Source organism: Podarcis raffonei, chromosome 3 (genome assembly GCF_027172205.1).
Source record: "Podarcis raffonei isolate rPodRaf1 chromosome 3, rPodRaf1.pri, whole genome shotgun sequence".
In the NCBI taxonomy this organism is placed as follows: Eukaryota; Metazoa; Chordata; class Lepidosauria; order Squamata; family Lacertidae; genus Podarcis; species Podarcis raffonei.
The window spans coordinates 84,045,769-84,064,702 of NC_070604.1; the positions used below are offsets into that span (position 1 = coordinate 84,045,769).

Sequence of the window (18,934 nt, forward strand, 5' to 3'; positions counted from 1 at the left end):
AACCAAGAGGCCAAGATCTCGGTTTCGGTGCGAGCGATGGGCGGCCTCCCTCCTTAACGGGGCGCCCCTCCGCCCGGGCAAACCGGGAGCGCGCGCTGCGGAGCGCCGGGGCGGAGGCGAGGCGGCGAGCACGCGCAGGCCGGGCCCGGCCGGCCTCTCTCCTCAGTCGCTGCGTCGTCGGCCATGGCGGCGGCGGCGGCCTCGCAACGGGACCCTGCCGGGGACTGGCAGGACTTCTCGGGCTTCCAGCCCCCGGCCGAGGAGAGCGGCTGCCCGGAGGCCCCGGTGGCGTGTCGGGAAGGCGGCTCTTGGGGCGGCGGCGGAGGAGGCAACGACCTGGCGGCCCAGCTGCCGCTCTGCTTCCAGGCGCCGCCGCCGCCGAGCTGCGCCGAAGGGGAAGCGCGGGTCCCGCCGAGGCCTCTCAGCGACCAGAGCGCGCTGCACGAAGACGAGTGAGTGGCCGGGCCGGGGACCCTTCCGGGGGGGGTGCGTGACGGGCCCGCCCCCCCAGGCCGGTGTGGCCTTTTCGGGACGGGTGCATAGTTTGGGGGGCAGATATTAACGCCCTGGGCCCTGAGACGCTTCTCCCCGCGAAGAGCTGGTGGTTGGGGATGAAGGGGCTGCTGGGAGCGCAGAATCGCCCCCTCGAGGAGGCGGGAGGGAGCTGCGCCGCCCTCTGCATTCGCCAGCACTGCGCGGTCCCCGAGGCCCTTGAGGAAGACGTCGGAATGCAACACTAGGGTTGGTTGGGCAGCATTCGGCGAGCTCGGCCTTTTGCTCGTGGGGGGGGGGCGGTTGCTCGGAAGCTCAGAGCGGTTTCCTGTAGGTATCGTGCCAAGGGTTGGACTAAATGACCCGCGGGGGTCCCTTCCAACTCTGCCATTCTATGAAGCTTTTTTAGTACGTCAGGACTCGGCCACGCAGGCAAGCTTTTTTCTAGTCCCCCAGAACCGGCTTCCAGCTTAGAGAGGACTTTTCTGTCTGGTGGAAGAAGAACTATCTGTGCGCAGAAAACTGCCCATTGATTTATTTAAGGAGAGGCCCTTTAAAGAACCGTCCAGTCCCAGAAGACGTGTTGGCTTTGCATGGGGCTTATTCCTGGTCAAAAGATTGCAGCCTCAGGCATGGGAAGCTTCCATACACAGACATGATTCGTTGCTTCTAAACCATAATATTTGAGAACCCGCTTGTCAGTGTTCTTAAAACCTCTTGCTCACTAGAGGTTTCTCTTTAAAGTCTGTGGAACTTTGACTTCGTCTTTTTATGTTGTTTGCTTCTTAGCAAGCACAAGTTTGTCATCTGCTCTGATTTGTTCTCCAATACAGTTAATCCTTTCAGATTAGATTCTCTGTTTATAAACACACATTCTCTGGGTTGCCCCAAAAGTAATAAGTCTTTGAGGAATATTCTTCAGAGGCCTTGTGAACCCAGACAACACAGTCCAGTTACTGGAGACAAAAAACATGTCAGCAGTGGCGTAGCGTGGGTTGTCAGCACCCAGGGCAAGGCAAGTAATTTGCGCCCCCTAACCCGTGGATTTGCGCCCCCTAACCCATGGATTTGCGCCCCCTAACCCATGGATTTGCCCTAACCCCAGATTTTGCGCCCGGTGCGGCCGGCCCCCCCTGCACCCCCCACGCTACGCCACTGCATGTCAGCTATTTCTGTTGCTGACTTGCTGGTGAGCTTCCCAGAGAAATATGATTTGACCACTGTTGCAGACAAGAGTACTGGACTAGATACAGTCTAACCGAGCAAGGCAATTGTTAGATTCTTGCCTCTGTGCATGCAAAGCTAATTGCTGCTGTTATTCACGTATCTACAGTGAGGGAGGAAAGTACTTGATCCCCTGCTAAATTTGCCTGTTTGCCCTCTGACTAAGAAATACAGTGAAGATACCAGGTAGCCTGACATCTGGCTGGTTGATACGGGATCAAATACTTATTTCACTCATTATAATGCACATCTATCTCTGACTTTTGTCTTCTGGGTTTCTGGGGGTTTTCCTGTTCTTCCTCTTCTGTCTCTCACAGCTACAATAAACCTACCATTAAAATTATGGACTGGGCATTTTTTCATCAGGGGGCAAACTGGCAAATTTAGCAGGGAATCAAATACTTTCCCCCCTCACTGTATGTTATTACCTTAAAAGTATCCACTCCATCCCAGCAAGGGAAATCCACATGCAGAAACAAGTATACTTCCATGGACACATAGGCATTACAAATGTGAATCATGAAATCCATCTGGGTCTCACTGAACTGGCTGGATATAGCTTTTTATTTAGCTAAGGGTGGAGGGTAGGAATGAGTATTACCATCTGGGCCACAGCTTATTGCACACAAGTAAGGATGGGTTAGGGCCATCCCATCTTAGTTGAGAGATTCATTTTTATTGTTATGTATGTAGTTCCAAAATGTTTGATTTTGGAACCACTGTGGGATTCACCTGGTTAATGCATTTTTAAAACCACAGTGTTGCTCAGTATATTTGTCAGATTTAATATAGTAATTGCTGTATAGCTTGAAGCCTAAAATATAATTTATTTCCCCCCCACCTCAGGATTTGGAATGCTCTGACAGATAATTATGGTAATGTAATGCCAGTTGACTGGAAGTCTTCACACACCAGAGCACTGCATTTGCCAACACTGAATCTTTCTGAAAAGGGAGTAAGTACACGCCTGCAATACTTTCTGAACAGCTTTCTCTTGAATGCTTGCTGCTGTGGCACATAACCACAATGTTGTTGCATCATTTGTCAAATGAAGGAACTTTTGACATAAAATTCTCAACTTTCTGTTTCCATCTTGAGGCTGCCTCTTAAAAATATATCTGCCAAATTTTTATGATTAGAAATGAGAGTCGACGTATTTACCTCTTTGCCTTGGCCTTTTGACACTTGAGTTGTATATTTTCAGCACCCACCCTATTTTTTGTGACTGCGAATGAACAGTGGGTAATAAAGTAATAATATTTAACATTTCTTTCACTCTTATAGTTGCAGTTGTGTGCAGACTTTTATGCAATGTTATGTAAGTTCTATTTAAGTTAGTGGCTGCTTGTTTATATTTGTTCATCGCTTTTTCGAAAAATCTTAAAGCGACTTACAACGTATTAAAATACTGAACCATGTATGTACCCCTGCACATAAACCATACCTTATTGAGTGTATGTCCAAATCAGAAAATGACTTCTTTGGTTACAGCTAAAAGCAATTTTGCCTCTAATTTTGGGCTAAAGTTCTGACCTAGTTGTTTTGTTTTGTTTCCACTGCTTTGCAGTGCAATCCTATGCATGTTTACTGAAAAGTAAGTTCCATGGAGTTGTGGGACTCTGAGGTCAGTGGGTTTAGGATTGCCTTTGGTTTAAAATGATCACGTATTTCTTGAAAGGATTTAGGATCCAAAAACAATAGTTGGGATTTGTCACATAATGTCTTGATGCTTTTAATAATGATTTTCTTACAATTCTTTTTGTTATATAGGTTAATGACAACATGAACCTTGACTTATCAGATGATGAAGAGTTGAGAGAGCAACTAGACATGCATTCTATTATAGTTTCCTGCATCAATGAAGAACCGCTCTTCACAGCTGAGCAGGTAAAGAACAGAAAGCACCCATTCAGCTTTGATAACAGCACCTTGTTATTAAGCTTCTTATCTCTCTAATGGAAGAAATACTAAATACACTTGGAGAGAAACTATAGGAATGCAGGAATGTGACCCAAAGTCCAGCCTTTGCTATCATATTGTAATTTTGTTTGGATTTACAGGTATGCTTGCATCTCATAAAAAGACACAAATGAAATATCAGGAGAAGATTTGCCTCATATGACAATATTTTATATTGAAGGAAAATGCTTAGAAAGTTACTGTTAAGTTTTGAAAATCAGCCCTGAATGTTACGTTACGTCTTTGATTTTCCATAACTCTGTGTTTACTTCGAAAGGTGATTGAAGAAATAGAGGAAATGATGCAGGAATCTCCAGATCCAGATGATGAAGAAACACCAACCCAGTCAGACCGCCTGTCCCTACTGTCCCAGGAAATTCAAACACTTAAGAGATCTAGTACAAACCACAATTATGAAGAACGTAAGGAATCCTTCTGCTGTATTTTGCATTTGATTTCCTCTTCTTACAAACTGTTCAATGTTTGAAAGAGAATTTCACTTTTATACACACAGTTAGGCATGATTTTTATTAGATGCCTTGATTGCATCTGATTTGTCTGAAGAGGTCAAAACAGTATGTCATATGTTTCTGATCTGTCAAAATAAAACATTTTCTGGAACACTTTCCTGCATTTTGTCAGGATTCTTTTTGCTTTTTTTTTGGAACTTGCCTGATTATGGAATAGTTTGCAATGAGCTGGGATTCTTCTGAAGACCTTTATGCTCCAGTGTACTGCAATGTCATCTTCACATAACAAGGTTTTGTCTGTAAAGGCTAATGCCTGCATGGCACTGATCTCCATCTGAATATAATAAATATTATAAGAAAACTTTTTAAAGCAAATACCGGTTTGTGTAACATACAGAAGTTTGCCTCATATACCCAAAAGTGGTATTCCCCCCCCAAGTATTTTCTACTATAGAATGATGAACACCTGATTCACCATGTTTCAATTTATTATGTTTGCCTGTCTTTCTCTTGGTAGTTTCGCTGTCATGTTGTCCACAGATAAGGCCAAGTGGAAGTGGAAGCAGACTGTATTCGGTGATGCAGATGTCTGTAATTCTCTGTAGAAATACAGTCTTGAGGAATTTCAGTTATCCAGGATAACTAAACGTTTTTCTGCCCCATCCTGATAGGAGGCTTTCTCCTCCTATAAGCAACTATTGAGTAGGACAGATGTACACGTTGTCCTTAAAACTGGTGACACCTCTTGAAAATAGCATTTCAATTCTTCTGGTCAATAGTCAGGGATGATGCAAGTAGTCAAACAACACTTGGAAGGTGATTGCTTGTCCACCCCTGATATGCACCATCACATGTGAAGTGAGTTGCAGTTGCGGAAGAGTGTTTCATCATAAGTTCATAGATTTGGCAGCTGTTGCTCTTTGGGTGCATTTGTTAGGAGCAAAGTATTGGATTTATGCTGCTTTTGATATGCAATATTATATGTAACCTAATTTTTTGTTCTGTTTGGAAAACAGGTGTGAAAAATCTATCTGTGACGGAATTAAATGATCTGTTAGAAGAGATTGAGACTGCCATCAAGGACTACTCTGAGGAGCTAGTGCAGCAGTTGGCACTACGAGACGAGCTGGAATTTGAGAAGGAAGTAAAGAACAGCTTCATCTCTGTCCTTATTGAAGTACAAAACAAACAAAGAGAACAGAAGGAAATGGCAAAGAAGAAAAAGAAACTGAAAAATGGCAGTCCTCAGAATGGCAAGCAAGAGAGGAGTCATATGCCTGGAACAGTAAGAACATTGTCCTTTGTGTCTGTAGATAGAAACCCAATTAGAATTTTAACTCTAGTTGATCACTTTCTATCTACGTCTTACTTCTTAAAGTATATACATCTCCTGTCTTTCTGGTTGCCATTATTGGGGAATCTCATAGCTTCTGATTGGCAACTATGACTTCATTAAACTGTAGCAGTTAAACATTTACAGTGGGCTCTATTCAACATAGTGCCAATCCTTGCAATAGTACAACAATTTAGTCAAATACTTTGAGAAGTTGTACTCCTTATGGATAAACACTGCACTTACTATGTTCTAGGGAATGTGTACTGTACATGCTTTGTTTTACCTGCTTGAGCAACTTGTAAGGAGTAAAGAGGAATGATACTGCCCTGGAAATTCAGAAAATGATGGAAACCTTTCAGTCTAAAATCTAGAAATCCAAAGTACAGAGGTCTTGGTAGTAATTTTTCATTAGAGTGATTACAGAAATGGAATAGAAGTGAAGTTGTGCGCAAGGATGCAGAACTATTGGACAGATTTCAGTAACTGTCATTGCAATAGCACAGTGGCGTAGCGTGGGGGGTGCAGGGGGGGCCGGCCGCACCGGGCGCAACATCTGGGGGGTGGCGCTCGCACTCGCAGCTCTCTAGTGGAAGAGACTCGAGTGCTAAAATCCACGGGTTAGGGGGCGCAAATTACTTGCCTTGCCCTGGGTGCTGACAACCCATGCTATGCCACTGCAATAGCATACATACCCTTTGCCATATAAAGTTTTCCACATACCCCATCTCCTTTCATTAGCCTTCTTTTTTCTCAATTCTGTATGTCTTCTATGTCCTGCTCAAGCCTCTGCCTCCTCCAGTTGCTCAGGGATCGCACGTTCTTTTGCCAGTGTTGTCATCAGCATGTAGAGGCCCCTCAAAACCCTTTTCCAGGTACACTACAACTTAAAGATGCGGGAGTACTTACCACATACAGCGCATCCTTTTAATGTGAGGGACTTTGGGGGACCAGAAAGATCCTGCCACTGATTTTAGTAAGATCTATGCTTAGTAGGATTGTGCTATAGTGTCAAGTAAGCTTTGCCTCGAGGCATTATATCTTCATAAAAAAAAAAAAGCTAGGGAGTAAGTGCTTAATGAAAGATATTTATGAAGGACTTAATGTATAAATAATGCTGCCATAAAAAGGACAGAGCACTTTTAATAGTAAATGCATAAATAACAGCATTAATAGACTCTGCATTGGCCAGGACATTGGCTAGTCATAAGCTTTGTTAATTTTAGGAGGAATAGGAACATGTACCATAAGTGACTGTCATTTTAAAGGTCAATCTGCTCCAGAGAGAAGTATACAGATACTCAAACATCATGTGCTAGAGCACCAAGGAGTTTCTAGTTGAACCCTAGTGATGCGTCCGAGGCACAATCTTTTTCGCTACCTTTGTTCACCTGTATCATGTGTACCATTTACGTGTGATGCAATCTGCATGTCTTTTTACTTGAGTACGGTATCTAAGTTCAAAAAGTGGCCCTAATCGCAAGTGGTACAAAGGATGAGAGAGGTTCTGGCATTGCGCAGGGCCTTGTGGCCTGCTTATCTTTGAGAGGGGCTTGAGGAGATGCAGGAGGACAGCCGTGAGCTGCCCCTAAATGCTACCCTCCCTTTTGCAACCTCTTTGTAGGAAAAAGGTCTGTTGGTATGCAATTCCTCTTTCTGCTCCCCTCCTCAGCCAAAGCAAGAGTAGTTTTGAGAGGGGTGCTCTTTGCATTGGAAGGATTTCCAGCTGCAGTCTCTGCAAAAGATGCTGGAACTAAAAATGCTGTACGAGATGGAGACCATCTTGTATACAAAACAATTGGGTTTGGAACGGGGGGGGGGGGACACAAGACTTTTTCAGCCTGAGGGCCACATTCCATTAGAGGGTGGAGCTGGAGGTGAAACTATTAATATAAATGTTATAATTGTATAATAGGCTAGTTTTTAATCACATCTGCATACCCCTCTCTATCCTCCATTAGGACAAGCAGGAGGTATTATCAGTGCTCAAGTGCACATTTCAGCCAGGCAAAAAACACATGGGGTGCAAAGCAGGGCCAGTGAGTGCTGTGGCTTAGGGAAAGTGCCAGGTGCCAAACAGAGAGACCTGGAGGGCTGCATTTGGCCCCCAAGCCTGAGATTCCCCACCTGTGGGTCGTAAAATAGAAGCTAAGCTGATATGTTAACCAAAATCAATGGTCCCTGTGCACCTGCACATTTTTGGGCTGCGTGAGAAAACGCCTTGCATTCAAAGCAGTCAAAGCAGATGGTTGGTTTTATTCACGTTGCAATCATTAATTACCTTTTGGTGTCAGTGGGGAGGTCAGAACAGAGAAAGGTAGAATACAAACACGTGACTGCCACTGGCATCAAACCATGTTACGGGATACACATGCAGACCTTTGTTGTTGTTTAGTCATTTAGTCGTGTCCGACTCTTTGTGACCCCATGGACCAGAGCACGCCAGGCATTCCTGTCTTCCACTGCCTCCCGCAGTTTGGTCAAACTCATGCTGGTGGCTTTGAGAACACTGTCCAACCATCTTGTCCTCTGTCGTCCCCTTCTCCTTGTGCCCTGAATCTTTCCCAACATCAGGGTCTTTTCCAGGGAGTCTTCTCATGAGGTGGCCAAAGTATTGGAGCCTCAGCTTCACGATCTGTCCTTCCAGTGAGCACTCAGGGCTGATTTCCTTCAGAATGGATAGGTTTGATCTTCTTGCAGTCCATGGGACTCTCAAGAGTCTCCTCCAGCACCATAATTCAAAAGCATCAATTCTTCGGCGATCAGCCTGCTTTATTGTTCAGCTCTCACTTCCATACATACATGCAGACCTTACCCAGTACCAATCTCCCCATGTACATTCACATGTGCTATACACACAGCACCCTTTTAAATGCAAGGGATCCAGTCAAGAAGGTGACTTACCAGTGGGACTTGTTTTTACGCGTGACATGCCTATTGGGACAACTAAGTATACGTTTTTTTATATCTTAGGTTTTAAGTGTTCTTCTTTATTCTACATGCTGCATATTAATTTAACGGTTGGTGTGAATAAAGTAAAAGACTAGCTACTATAGCAAGGGTGAGGAACTGGATCCAGCCAGAGGGTCGGATCCAAAAGTAGTGAACCCTCCACAGGTTAGTTTGACAGGTGGGCAAACATCAGGTGTCTGAAGCTTTAGGCTGTGGCTGCAAACAAGTCTGTTTTATGACATTTAGCATCTCACATAATTCATGTAGAAAACACTTTGGTATCAGGCCTGTGTTTATAAAACTGTACTGATGGTCCTATTTCTAAATTCTATAGTTTTCTTTTGCTAAAGAACTAAATATTGAAAAAGTAAGTTTTTCTCCGCTTAAACTGCAGTTGCATTTATTCATTCCTAACAGCTTGTCTCTGTCATTTACCTTGCTTGCATCTTTAGTAAATCCTAACTAATAGCTTTTAAATTTTTCTGTTCTCCCTTCCCTTTTCCCTCCTGCCATGTTCTTGCTCCCTATAGCGGTTCAGCATGGAAGGGATCTCAAATGTTATTCAGAATGGCTTCCGTCAAACGTTTGGAAACTCGGGTGGAGAAAAACAGGTGCTGGGCTCTCCTCTGACACTTTGGTTTTTTCCCTTGTGCTATCCTTTCTGTCTTTATATAAATCAAAGCCTTAAAAAGCTGGCAACAGTAGCATTTTCAGACTACAAGTGATCACCGGAGGGGTAGGGGATATTAGCATGCTTACTCGCGTCTTCTCTGCCTTCAAGGCTATGATTTGTTTGCAAAGGTTTTCTTTCCTCGGTAGTTAAAGAGCAGACAAGCCTTGATATGCACAGAAAAATTGCAGCAAATGAACAGTTTCCCTCTAGGGTTCATTTAACCTCTGAAAATAAAATATAGGCATCAGCATAATACATACTTGGAATGAACTGCATGCATAAGAAATCAGCAGTAGAAGGTCATGTCAGCTTAAATACTTCAGCACAAGAAGAAAGAAATGCATGGAAATAGTATATAGTAAATAAGACTAGCAACTTTCAATAGGTTTAAAGCCTCTTTATTATGGATTCTAAAACATCACGTGTTTCCTTGGACAATTTTTTATTTCATTTTAAGCAAATATATATGTAATCCACAATCCAAAGGGATATTAAATGCCATAAATACTTTTTTTCTCCAAACAATTTGTTATTATGTTTTATATCCCAATGTCAGATTGCTATACTGTATTATAGTATTGAAAATGTATGTCTATACAACCTTACAATAATCAGGGGGTGGACTAGATGACCCTAGGGGTACCTTCTAACTCTGCAGTTATGTGGTTTTGGCTGGTTTTTATGATCAGGCATATTTGTTTTAGATCAGACCCACAGCTAGTGCTACTATGCAAATTTTCATGAGGATCAAATTGTTTAAAAGACAAGACATACATTTTTTTTACTAAACACACTTTCATTTTAAAAATCTCAGATAGAACATGTACTTCTATATTTGTACAGGCTTTAAATAAAGGTAACAAAAACAATTCTGAGACAGATGGTATAAGACAAGGTAGCTTCCTATGTACGCATTTCAGTCTGTGGTTATCTTTTTAACAATATTAAAATCATTGGACAGCTTCTCTTTGCAGTTAGCACCACTTAGCGTAAACATTGGATTGAGTAGTGACAATAGGATTTGGAGAGGGTAAAATCTAATTTTGACCAGCCCTCATCTTGGAGAGTCCTGAAGAGAGGCTGGGAACATTAGAACTCTTTAAATCCTGGGTCCCTAAAGAATATGGAAGGTAGAAGAGCAGTGATAAAAACAAGGTTGAAGGTTCAATCCCTGTATGGGACAGCTGCATAGAATCATAGAGTTGGAAGGGAACCTGTGAATCATCTAGTCCAACCCCTGCAATGTTGGAGCACACAGCTGTCCCTTACGGGGATCGAACCCAAACCTTGGCATCCACCACACTTTAATCAGCTGAGCTGGATGGCCCTCAGAGTCCTGTCCAACTATAATTCTATTGGGTCAGCCTGGATAGCTCAGGTGGTTAGAGTGGTTTGCAATCTAAGTCCAGAAGAAGGCCACAGTGCTAAAATGAATGAGCTGGGGTCTTTTGGACTGCTGTGTATGTTGTCAGTGTCCCCAGTGGAGCCCATTCCAAGCAGTCCCTGCCAGTGCTTCCATGGTAGTCCTTTTACTAGACGAATACAATCCGTTTGCACACTGAGCTCCTGCAGATGCCTAGATCTCTGTTCAACTTGGTGCTTGCAAATTAAGCCCTTCTGTTGAAATAAATGCCCAACTTATTGGCAGAGAACTCTGTGGCTGCAAAAGCCCATGTACTAGTTATCAGTCTCTGAACTGGAGCAAAGTTTGTATCAACTTTTGGGGTGGGCAGAGTTTTGAAAGGAGGGGCTGTGTGATATTTGCTGAGCATGGTTTGGGGTCTCCAATATTGTTTGCTGTCAGAACCTTCAACATTGTTTTAGAAGCTCATCGTAAGGTATGTGTACTATGTACATTAATTTGACATCACTTCTGTAGTCTGCAAAATAAGTATTTTACTAGTTTGATAGCTCTCTATCCCAAATACAGAGATGCTAACATGCATATTTCTTTTTCTGGAATTTTAAAATGCGTAATGCTTCTTTTCAGACTAAGGTATTCTGCCTCAGGCAGCAGCTTCTCAGTCATTTAGGCTGCAGTCCTGAACACACTTACAGGGGAATAAGTGGTTGAACATAGCAGGACTTTCATATAGCTCAGTAGAACATGAGACTCTTAATCTCATCTAATCTCTAATCTTATGGGTTTGAGCCCCACATTGGGCAAGAGTCCTGCATTGCAGGGGGTTGGGCTAGATAACCCTCGTGCTGTGATTCTGTGAATAAACTTGTATAGGGTTATGCTATTTATTATATTCTTATCATGGGGGGAATACTCTGCATATGTTGCCATAGGTTAACAAGTCAATTGGTTTCAATGGTTGAAAGAGTTTTAAAATGTTATTTGCATGGGTACAGCTCTGCATATTGCCTTGTGACCTATTGGCAAGGAGGGCTTCTTTATTTCAAAAATCCCCAAGAGTTCAGTTTTGGGTTTGAGAGTCTACAAAAAAACCCCAATGAATGCCAAATCTGAAATTATGGAGCTGAAAAATATTGCCAGTAAAAGCTTCAAAAGAAACACGTTCAGTTCTCTGAAATCTGTATATTTATTCAAACCAATTTGAACTAAATTCAGATGTGTATAATGTAAGCCCATGTATTGGGAACAACTGTGTTTAAAGTTGAAATACATAATTGGAAAGATTTGAGTAGTGAGCGGGTGTCTGCCATAAAACATTACTGCTACTACTGCTACTATTTTCCATTACTATTATTACTACTACACACTTCTGTGTGGCAATAATAAAGCATGTCACCAAAGGAAAAATGCTGAAGAACCAGAGACAGAATGCTGATTGAAAGCAGCTTGCTTCTTCAGCAGCACAAAGCAGTTGCAGTAGAAAGGGATATCTAGCTTCAGAGATGCCTTTCCAAGCAAAATGGGCTATGTCCACAAAGTGAAAGCAAATAAGGGTTGTTCAGTACAGTTGGGCAGCTCAGTTCCCTGGACCATTACGTTGCCACTGCCACTGAGTAAGCCTTCATGCAAGTGCATAGAGGAAACTAGCACACAACCTTTCCTGGCAGCAGCTGGGGGAGCTTGGCCTGCCAGAATGCGATTTCACTCATCCAAATATATTTGGGTGTGTTCCTTGGTCCAGATGCTGGTCAGTTGGTTACACTAACTCATTTCACAATTCACGCAGCAAGTCATTCCATGGAGTCACCTCCCAACACACACACACACACACACACACACACACACACACACTTACATATAGTATATCCATGATGGAAAGACAGAGCAGACAATTCCTGAACAAATATAGTAACTATTCTTTATTATTGGCATTTAAAAGATCTGTGGGTTTACATTTGGTTATCAAATGCAAAAATAAAATGTTGTGTGTACTATCCCGTTATAACTTCCTTACAGTGCAGAAAATCTCTAAAAGGAAGAGTTTGGCTAACTACAATGTGTCATATCCAACAGTGTCCATTGGCATAAGGAATCCATCAGAAGAATGAGAGAGGGAAACAATTTTCAGCATTTTGTCTGCATCACATCTGCTTTGCGGAATCACCAGAAATTGTTTCTGTCCTCATTCTGCAAACGGATTCTTTCCATCAATGAGGGAATGGACACCCTTGGATGCTACCTTGTAAACAGTATTCTGGAATTTAAGATCAATTTTGACACACTGTATTAACACACATCATTTTGTTGCTTTCTATAATATATTTGAATTGGCTTCATTGTGTTTAGATAGAATTTAACAGATCTGGTTTGTACATAATGAGATATATTTATCGTATGACTGTAAACTGGAAGTTGTGCCCAGAATCACTGATGCTATTTAGTAATCCTTGCATTCATTTGGCAGTACCTGACAACAGTTATTCCTTATGAGAAGAAAAGTGGACCTCCATCAGTTGAAGATCTCCAAACATTAACAAAAAGTAAGTATATAATAGTGATTAAAGTACTTTCAAAAGTCAAATTCTAGATTATTTTCTTAGGTGTCCGGAAGAGTCAGTGTGGTTACACATCTCCCAGTGTATCATTGGAGGAAAATTGCATTAGAAGGCCAAGCAAGCATTTTATGTTCCCGACTCTGAAATAACTAAAAAATGCTTGGAGTTGATCAGCAGCCTTATGCTTGTTCATGTTACCCAGAGAGGCCACTAACTGCCCCATGGCACATAGATCAAATGAAGACTTATTTAAAAGGTTGTACCCTTCCTGCATCTTTTGGTGAAATCAGTGTTATTCCCCAGCTCAGATATGCATTAATATTCTGAAATTGGTAGAACTAACTTCTACTGTTTAGTTTTAATCAGCCAGGAAGTTCAGGTACATAATACGATTAGCCAAATTTCTTCAGGTTCGCTGTCTGCATCCAAGGTAGTAACTTCCAAGCAAATAGTTGTCCAATTCTCCTGAAACATTTCTTCTCCAGATTGTTTTTTCTGTATCAAGTACTTGGCAAGAGTCACAGCCATACTAATGAAGAACTATCCCTTTCTCCATTCATAAACAGTTCAGAGGAGGCACTATCTAAAGAGTTAACGGTATTGTTTTCAACTGACTAGCTGCAACTTGATTCTTGACTCAGTAACAGACTTCCTGACTCTCCCTGCTAACACTGTGTGGCAGGCCTCAAAACATTTATTTAGAGCACTGGACTCTCAGCTGTTGATACACAAATATTTCAGAACGAAACAGTAAATGTGCTACAATCAAGTATAATTCTACATAGGTATTTACTCTTAAATATTAAGGAGGTTGGGATGTGTTCTTCATAAAAGTTGCCCATTATTTGATTCACATATATTGATCCAAAAGGGAAATAGTAAAATTACCCTTGCCACTTGGCAGGTTAGCACAAGTGGCTAGTTTACCAAATTACCAGCATCTGTTGGTTTCTAGACCTGTTGTGGGCAGGGGTTGCTTTGAATGCACTTGAGAAATAATTATTTGGGTGCATTGAGGACAAAGCAGCCATGAAGTGAGCTATCTACCACTTGCTGACTATGGAGCGCAACACTAAAGACTCCAGCTTCCAATGCCCTTGTACCCTGAGAACTTGGGGGACATTTGTGGGGTGGCCAGGCAAGTAGTGCTATCATTGAAAATGAACCCTATTATTACAGATTAATAGAACAGTCCACTTGGTTGGGGAGATATACATTTGATTAAAGCTATGGTTGTTTAATGTTCTTATTCATGGTTGACTTGGATGAAAGTAGGGGGGCGAAATAATGTGCACAAAAACCTTCAATACAGTTGCTCTTATGAGGGGTTTCTAAACAGTTGTCAGTGCACTTCTTTTAGGTAGTCGACTACGTGCCTGTAAAAATACAGTTAAAATCACACCTTATCTAGCACAGTGCATTGCAATTGCTATAACAGGCAGAAAAATCATTAAATGGTCTGCCAAAACCCTCGGCAATTTTCCAGTAGTTTGTGTGAAAAGGGTTTGGGAAGCACTGCTCTAAATGCCATGTTTATATTGACTAAGTTGGTGCTTCTTCCACTGATCATCTTCTCCACATTTTACAGTTCTTCATGCCATGAAAGAAGACAGTGAGAAAGTGCCAAGCTTATTAACAGACTACATTTTGAAGGGTGAGCTAGTCATGCATCTTTTTTAAAAAAATGTTAATTTGTGGAGTATGAAATATTTCTACATTTCGAGGCTTTTATCCATTCAGGCTTTTGGCCAATAATTTTATAAAGCCATTTCACTACTAGTTTTAACTGCTGTCTGCAGTATGTTACAGTGTTTTAAAAACTTGTTTTATGTAATATAATTATTGTGAGCTGCCCTGGGGTCCCTTTGGAGAGGAAGGGTGCGAGTTGTGAATTTGAAATAGTAAATAAATCAAAACACTCTGCTGGCTTCATAAATGGAGTAGGTGAAGACACATAGATGGGGAGAGCTCTGGGATATGGAGATTAAACATTGGGTGCAGAGACTTAAAAGTCATTTGTCTGTGCTTTGGAAATGGTTCAAAGGGCAACGCTTCCTCACACCAGTATTTTATAGGGGTTGTAAACAACTTGCCTCATGGAAAAGCTGCTCTCGTGAAATATGCCAGCACTAAAAGCTATGTTGCTCATGTCTTAATGAGACCTATGCAATGTTTGAGAAGGTTCTAGAGAATTATTACATATTCCTCATTAACTGTTTACCTGGTATTCTTATAGAAGCTGAAAGAAAAGCAGTGTTCTGTTCTACCTGTGCAGTGTTTCAAAGTGGTATTTTAAACTCTCCACCTTGCGTGTGTTTAATTTGTGTGATGGTGTGTGGGGCTGGCCACCAAGCGCATAAAGCGGCAATCACACAAGTTAAATGCGTGCAAGTTATGAGTCGACTGTAAATAAATCTTTCCATAGTACGAGGATTTTTTAGAAAAGGATTTCAAAGGTTAGGGTGATAACTTGCAGCTGAATAAAAAACAACAATCCATTAAGCTGGTTTTTAGAAAATCCATTTTGTCTTTACCATTTGACTTGTCGAAAAAAAGCAAGTACAACAATGTAATGCTGTTCACATACCTGGTGCAATACTGCTGCAAAATACTTTTGTGTCAGTTCAATGTAGCAGTAAGAGTATAGGATTTGCATTTGTGCCTGTTGGAATTCAAGGTGTGAGTGCTAGAAATGTACTTTATTGTAGGCTTTGGAAAATTCATTGGGCACTGCGGATATGCAAATAGCATAAATAGGATAGGGGATAAAAAATATAAAATGTTAAAAAATATGTCCTCATACACTTTTTAGGAACAATTATCATATTTCTTTTACTTGTGATTTTTTACTTGGAGTGACATATCAGTACAAATATGTCTAACAAACCAAACAATACTCTAACCAAATATATTTCTTTCAAACCAGCAATGTCCCACATTAGTAAGGCACAAAATATAACCTAAAGACCTATATAAAAACAGTTCTCATATCTAGCAGTAACTCCTGTTGCAATCATCTGAAATGAAACTTTTTATACCCTCTTAAACCAATTGCCCATGCAGTCTGGTGCTGCCAATAAAGCAGAATTTTGAAGAGAGAAACTTTTCACCAGATGCAATGCTTAAGGCTAATCAAACAGAATACAAAAAGTACTTTTAACCCCTTGCTGGCGTAAAGGTTCCTGAACCTAAATAAGTAGGCAGTGGAATGAAAACCAATGGCAAAAAGCAGCAGCAGAGGAACAGCAAAGAAAATTGCTTAAAGCTCTGGCATGCAACAGGGTTGGGAAGGGAAAGGGTTACACCCCTCTTCCATGTCAAGCTTTGTGTAAAATGTGTTGAATGTTTGCAAGAGGGAGAAATTGTTCACCTTCCTGGTTGAGTATCTGTTGCAGATTCGACCAAGAATCTCATTAGGTTGACTTAAGGGTGGAAAAGAACTTAACACACGAGAACGTTTGTGTGCTACCAAAGAAAAAATATATATATTTGGTGTGGTTTTTGAGCTTTGGGTTTTTGTTTCCAACCTTTTGAATTAAAATGGGATTTTAACACTACTTTTATAGTTTATTACCTGCAGGGTAAAGATTTTCTTAATAAAAAACTGTTTTCAGATTAGCACAAAATGTTCATGATACTAAAGAAATATGTACTTTTTCCTCTTTTGATAACCTTAAACCTTACTTCTTCATTTGCTTTTGTGTTGTGCTAGCATTGGTTTGAAAGCTGGATTGCTCAGAGGTTTGTGTCTTTTAGCTCTGAAGCAGGAATGAGGAATATGTAAAGGACATGTCTTGACTCCCGCTGTAATCTGTCAGTGGAGAGAGTACACTTTGCATCTGAGTTGTTCTTTCATTGTTGCTGCATGGAGTATCTGAGAGATCTGCTAGATATCCGGACAATTACTTTTTAAAAGAATTATTCTGTGTCACCCAAGACATGACCTTCTATTTAACTCATTTCTGTAAGTAATTAGTTGATGGTAGTGTGTGTTCCTTTATGGATTTGTTTTGTTTGTGTGATGGGGAATGAGGTCCATATTCATTATGCATAGCAATTGCTTCCTGTGAATTTGGTAACGCTTTTAGAATAGAGATCTCAGCATTCTAGTTTTATTAGATCATATCTGACACTGTTTTGGGATGAGCCAATCCAAAAATACCTATATGCATATCTTTATTCTTTTGCAGTTTTGTGCCCTACATGAAGAGAGCTGTGTTTGGTGAAAGGCAGCCAGGCTAATTCCTGTGACAAAGGTTGTTCAAAGCCTTTCAGTTTGGCCCTGTGTTCTCATGTATTTACTATTTTCATTGCCTGCTTGGACTTTTGAATCCTGGAGTGAGTCCTCCAGAGTATGTAGAATTCATCCATTATTATTTTTCACTCGTGTGATGTATTTGAGCAGAGAACAAATGCTGTACAGTTTTATCCACATGCATTGTTTTGGCTTTTTAAACAGTATTTTTTACAAACACACGGCATGTTATTATCCTCCACAACGATCGGAGTCTGTGGAAGAACAAGAAACTTTAGTGTAAATAAAAACCTATTGCATTAAACAGAATTTAATAATAACTGCAATAGGTTATTGCATTAAATGTGTAAAATGGCTCAAAAGCTGAACCTGCACTGCAAAATTTGACTGAAGTTCTTCATTGGAGACTCTAGAATAGTGATATGGGAACTAGCACTGAACTTTTTTTTTATGCAAGAGTTAAAAAGAAGTATTGTTGTGTTTAGTGTTACTGTTTACCGATTCTCATCAATTTTTCAGCACTCTACAGAAGTTAAAGAGGTAGGGTATCATTTTTCCATTACTGGTTGGCTCGCTTAATGAGATTACAATTCATCAGGAAGTTATTCTCTGCAAGCCCTATGGAAATGAATGGGATATGTGAAAGACCACAGTCAGCCTTGCATGGGAAATCTTCCTGATTGATTTGTTTCAAATTATTGTCCCATTAATATTGTGCTCAGTATTTTAATTATTTAAATGAATGTAGTTGAATATGGATATCTTGCTGCTATTGTGCTTTTTAGTCCACATGTTAAATGTTTGGTCATAGTATAACATTTTATATGCTGCAGTATATTAATGAACATTTTTAAAAAGACACTGTTGTCCTGTTGTTATTTGATTTGATTTATGTATTGCAGCACAATGTCTGCCCGCTGCACTTCTTTTGCTTACGGTGTATAACATACTAACTCCTCTCAAAGGTGGGACTTTGGCAATAACAACAAAATAGAAGTCTCACCATATTTTCAAAACTGCAGACAGGAAAGAGCAATAGCTTAAAAGATGAATGTGCTAAAAAACTGGCTGTAAAAAAGCATTCACTTCAGGATTTTTTATCCTGTGCAACTTGCTGCAGCCTTGTTTCCTGAAATGTCAAGAATGTGACCCAATACACAAGAACACTAGAACAGAAAGTTACCCTGTTCCTAGGAACACCTATGCAGGTTCAATCTTTCCTCCTTTATCAAACGTAGCCACATCACACCAGCTCCAATGTATACTCTGAGTAGAAGTAAAGTAAGAAATATAGTCTGAGGGTTGGCAGAAGGAAATTCTTTTTATCAAGGGTATCCTATCTTTATGGACTTCTAATCTGATTCATTTTGCAGCTGAGAAGATTTCACGTTATCTCTGTCTGAGCAGGAAGTTATGACTTTTCCTCTGGGATGCTAATCTCACCACAGCGATACGTATCTTCGCCACCTCCAGATCAAATTGCCTCCATGCACAGGATATTTCATGACAGCCGGAAATAGCAGCTAGTTGAGAGGGTAGCAGCTTGCGTGCTTAGCAACAGTGTTTGTGACGGATTTTAACCTGTGCTTTCCAAGATCTACTGACTTTCAGTTTATTTATAGATGTGGTATACCTGGGCACAAACCATCTGGTAAGTT

At 41.0% G+C, this 18,934-nt stretch overlaps 1 protein-coding gene across 3 annotated transcripts; it reads left to right on the forward strand.

Moving 5' to 3' along the window:
* Positions 1-110: 110 nt before the first annotated feature.
* FEZ2 (fasciculation and elongation protein zeta 2) lies at positions 111-18,135 on the forward strand. 3 transcript variants are annotated; one of them, XM_053382777.1, is made up of 10 exons: positions 111-452; positions 2,563-2,671; positions 3,487-3,603; positions 3,953-4,097; positions 5,162-5,430; positions 8,961-9,041; positions 12,931-13,006; positions 14,610-14,675; positions 16,734-16,762; positions 17,212-18,135. In XM_053382777.1, exons 1-9 carry the CDS (start codon positions 184-186, stop codon positions 16,742-16,744), a joined length of 1,143 nt encoding a protein of 380 aa, XP_053238752.1. In that variant the 5' UTR covers positions 111-183; the 3' UTR covers positions 16,745-16,762; positions 17,212-18,135. The 3 variants fall into 3 exon arrangements, with proteins under 3 accessions (XP_053238752.1, XP_053238753.1, XP_053238751.1); XM_053382776.1 differs by lacking the exon at positions 16,734-16,762 and having other exon boundaries at positions 114-452; XM_053382778.1 differs by lacking the exons at positions 8,961-9,041; positions 16,734-16,762.
* Positions 18,136-18,934: the final 799 nt, after the last annotated feature.

Bases quoted from the DNA above. Each gene is read 5' to 3' on its own strand.
- FEZ2 (XM_053382776.1), top strand. From the start codon at position 184: ATGGCGGCGGCGGCGGCCTCGCAACGGGACCCTGCCGGGGACTGGCAG. The intron at 4,098-5,161 runs GTAAGGAATCCT...TTTGGAAAACAG, and splicing joins AAACCACAATTATGAAGAAC to GTGTGAAAAATCTATCTGTG. The intron at 9,042-12,930 runs GTGCTGGGCTCT...TTCATTTGGCAG, and splicing joins ACTCGGGTGGAGAAAAACAG to TACCTGACAACAGTTATTCC.